Raw genomic sequence first — 4,266 nt, forward strand, 5'->3', positions numbered from 1 at the left:
GGTTATGTCCGTCCGTTCGTCCGTTTTGGGCAGCTTAGGTGGTGCGTTTGATATAGGGGTGGGTTATATATGCCTGCAGTTTTTCGATGGTTGCAATGGGATGGATTTACTGGCTAACTCTCCCTTGCAAGCTTTGCTCTCTTCGGGGATCTTGAAATGCCGAATCCTGTCGGAAAACCCCTTTCGATTTTCGGAAAAATGACCGATGAAGGAGAATCAAAATGGTCCAGAGTTTAATTACAGCAAATTGACAACACGCCTTGAGACCAGCACCAGCCATCTTTTCGAGTTCGCAAACTCCTGCATTAACGATTAAGTTTGTTGTAGGTCATCAACAACTTCGGATGGACTACCGACAAAATCGGCCAGCATCCTGGGTTGGCATCTTTAGAATGTTTCCGTACAACAATGTGGGAATGTTTACTGCAGCGCCTAGAGGGAGTCAGTACTGGACGCATTGGCAGAACTCATTCGGTCAGCACAAATGTGCACGGATGTTTGCTTCATGTTTACAATTTACGTGCGGAACAAAATTCCTCCCGTCCCCTGTGCTCTGTACCGAATCCGGCCACTTGTAATTAAAACCACACGGTCGAAATCCAAATAGAGCTGGACCACCGCCAGCGTTTGAGATTGTTTCCAAACTCAATGTCAGAATAAGTCAACAATCTCGAAGAAGCTGCTGACGAGCGGATCTTAGCAAGGCGACAAAGAGATTGTGTTATTCTCGTCGTCTCAGCAATTTCAAACGAATGTTGTTCCTTCTTGGAGAGAATTTGTGCAGGGCTCGAGGACTGCTTGTGCAGTAGTTTCAGAATCTAGATGAACAGAACACATTGCAATCCCTTGAAGGCTCTTTTTCCAGCTCAAGATCGGCAATCATCCGTTCTTGGAATGGGATCGACCGATGTAGAACATAATAAACCCAACCCGGGACATGAACGCGTGCCCAGACGCACCCAGAGCCAGCCTCGCGGCACGCCAAGACAGGCGGTAATCGAGTTGCTCTACTAGCCTAGGCTATGTGCCTCGGAGACGAAATCCATTTTTGTAGTGGCGGATAACAGGTTTTCCAAGCGGATCATACTATCGGCAGCACCTTATTTTTGGAAGAGGGTAAGGGGCTAACCCTAAGCCCTCCGATCGGCCGGCGCAAATGTCCAGACGGATGTCGTAAAATGAATTGAGCAAACTGGAGAGAACGAGAGAGAGTCGAAAACTCTGTGTGCTACGGAATGAACTCTCATCCGCTGAGCCGTTAAAAACGGGAGAATGAACCATTGCTGCTTAATCGAGCAGAAATCGAGCAGTTTGAAAAGACTGCTGAGTTGTAAGTTGCGATGAAGTTTGCTGTTGGAATACTAGCGGCACGTTGCAAAATACGTTGATCAGAAAGGATTTGAAGTTTGGTTGTTATTTCCATTGCGTTTTCAACGCGCCCAACAGCCGTAACCATGCGAACCTTTTCTAGGCAACCGAGAGGCAGCAAACGACCCTGAACAGCTCCTGAGCTGTTGGATCGATATCGACTGAGCAGTGGGGCCAGCTGCCGACGGTTTCACCGTCACAAACCGTCGTTCCGTCGTGTGTTGACCATCATCGCGGGCGTGTTCATCCACCGAGCGACCCATCATGTCGACGCCGAAACCGATCCTGAATGCGGAAAATCTCGCCCTCACCAACAAGCGCATCGGCGAGCTGAAGAAGAAGGTGATGCTGGCCGAGGGCCAGAAGAAAGCGTACACCGAGGAGTGGAACGACAAGAAGAAGGCCCAGAACGACCGGATGGCCGAGCTGCGGAAGGAGGTGCGGGACCTCACGAACAAGCTGTCCTACCTGCACAACCCGACCAGCGCCAAGGCTCAGAAGAACGTGCAGGAGATCAAGCGGCGCGTACCGTTGCCACCCGGTGCCAAGTCGGTCGCGGACGCGCTCCGCATCGTCGACCTCAAGGTGATCGATCTGCACAAGCAGACGGACGTGGCCGAGGACCGGATGCGGAAGCGGGAGCGCCACTTCAAGCAGCTGGTCGAGCAGTACCAGGCGCTGGTCGGCTACCGGGACGCCAAGTGCGACGGCTCGAACCCGCCGGAAACGATCGAGGAGGACGCGAACCGGAAGCTGATCACGCGGCTGGAGAACGAGATCCACCGCACGACGGTGCAGTGGATGGAGGCGGAGCACATCCGGAAAAAGTACCGCGGCATCAAGTCGTCGCTGATGCGCGACGCGGAAAAGTTCGAAAGCTCACTGCTGGAGCTGGAGCAGGCGATCACAGAGCAGCAGGCAGAGATCAACAAGCTCGAGGAGGTGCACAAGGAGGCGGTCCAGATGCGGGACAGCACCAAGACGATACTGCAGCGGCAGGAGCAGACGACGCACTACTCGAACAAGGCGCGGGAAAAGCAGGCACAAGACTTCCGCCGCCAGGTGGAGGAGCGGAAGCTCGAGCTGGAGCGGCTGGAGCGGAAGATCTTCTCGTCGGGCAAGACGCTCATCCACCAGGAGAGCATCCTGTCCGGCTCGGGCGAGCACGGGCGGGTAGGCGAGGGCGGGGACGACGGGAGCAGCCTGCACGACAAGGACGGCGCATCCGAGATGGAGCAGAAGTTCAAGAAGCTGATGCAGGCGACCGGGGTCAGTGCGGCGGGCGAGGTGGTGGATCGGTTCCTGGCCCAGAGGGAAGCGTCCGCCCGCCTCACGTACCTGCGGACGGTGACGGAGAACGAGAAGAAGCAGCTGGAGGCGCAGCGCGAGCTGATGAAGGCCCAGCTGGACGCGTTCAAGTTTGCCGACGTGAAGGACAGTGATGTGTAAGTGTTTGCCGGTTTGCCCCGGGGCATAATGTATATCCTTTTTTTTCATATCCTCTTTATCTCGATCGCAGCAACCAGGAGGAGCTGGAAAAGATCAAGAACTCGATCGAGGAGCAGAAGCAGCGGCGGGAAGAATGCGACAAGGCGATCGAGTACACGCGCAACGTGTTCGACACGATCAAGGATGCGCTGATCGAGCTGCTGCTGAAGCTGCGCGAGATCGAGGAAAGCCTCGACACGGCCTCGCCGTACGGCCGCCGGACGCCGCTCAAGCCGGCCGAGCTGAAGGACATCACCTCCGGGAAGCTGGCGGTCGAGGAGCTGGGCAATCTGCTCGAGGAGCGCATCAAGCTCGGCCTGATCGCGAGCGGCCAGCTGACGGCAGACGCCGACAGCGGCCTGTCCGAGGACGAGGGTGAGACGGACCGACCAGTACCGGCCGGGGTTACTGTGTCGCCGACCGGTGCGTCGACCATCACTCCAGCGCCGGCCACGCCGACCGCGCTGCAGCAACTGTCGCCGGGTCCTGGCGTTGCAGCCGCTGCGTCGGCAGCGCCAGCATCGGCCGCCGGAAGTAGCAGCGCGCTGTCCACCTCGTCGCCGGCGGAGGATCGCGAAAAGCCACCGGCCTACCCGCCGGTGTACATGAACCTGATCGCGGGCCGCACCACCACCCAGATCTCGTCCACCTCACCCGGCCAGGGCACGACCGTGGTGCTGTCGGACGACGAGGGCGACGTGCCGTCCCGCAGCTATCTCAAGCGGCAGGCGAACATGATCATTGAGGCCAAGTCGCGGCGCAAAGGCTTCCGGATGCCGGTACCGAAGCGACGCTAAGGCGGCGACTCGTTTTCGGACTTCTTTTGCTGCTGAAGAACGATCCAGACAAAATCAATAAATAAATAATCGCGTACGCGTGCTGTTTCGTTTGGCTAGTATTATTTTCTCCTTTTCTTATATTTCTTCTTTTCTTTGTCGACTTTTCGATTCACCATTTATCTTGTTCGCGCGGGTTTAACATACATACATACATTCATACATAAATTACATTTGCTTGCTAGCTATTCCGGCTTGCCACAAACGATTGGTACGCCGTCGTCACGCTTTTAAGCGGATTATCTATGTACATACACACACACACACACACGCCAGTCCTGTACGCATCTCACTCCCTCTTCCCCACCGACACTTTCTACAACTTAACAACTAATTGACAGTCGATTTTCGAAACTCCATCTACACAGCAGGTGGTTGGCGGGGGTGCTGGAAAACGCGCATTGACTAATCCCTGTTTAAAGTGTTGCGATTGCTTCTCGCTACTGCTGCTATCCGAGTTTTCCCTCATTCCCCTTCCCCCCCTGCTATACCAGTGTTCCGTCACTGTGGTTTTTCGGCTTGCCCTATTTCCATCCTCTGCCGCCCGCGCCGCACCACGCAACAGCATCAACAT

The 4,266-nt window shown here is 55.4% G+C and overlaps 1 protein-coding gene across 1 annotated transcript; it reads left to right on the forward strand.

Moving 5' to 3' along the window:
* The first annotated feature begins 1,537 nt into the window (after positions 1 to 1,537).
* Positions 1,538 to 3,746, forward strand: LOC120906170 (outer dynein arm-docking complex subunit 3). The gene is made up of 2 exons (XM_040317654.1): positions 1,538 to 2,813; positions 2,888 to 3,746. The coding sequence occupies exons 1-2, from the start codon at positions 1,633 to 1,635 to the stop codon at positions 3,651 to 3,653; spliced, it is 1,947 nt and encodes a 648-aa protein (XP_040173588.1). The 5' UTR covers positions 1,538 to 1,632; the 3' UTR covers positions 3,654 to 3,746.
* Positions 3,747 to 4,266: the final 520 nt, after the last annotated feature.

The sequence above is a fragment of the Anopheles arabiensis genome, chromosome X (assembly GCF_016920715.1).
Source record: "Anopheles arabiensis isolate DONGOLA chromosome X, AaraD3, whole genome shotgun sequence".
In the NCBI taxonomy this organism is placed as follows: domain Eukaryota; kingdom Metazoa; phylum Arthropoda; class Insecta; order Diptera; family Culicidae; genus Anopheles; species Anopheles arabiensis.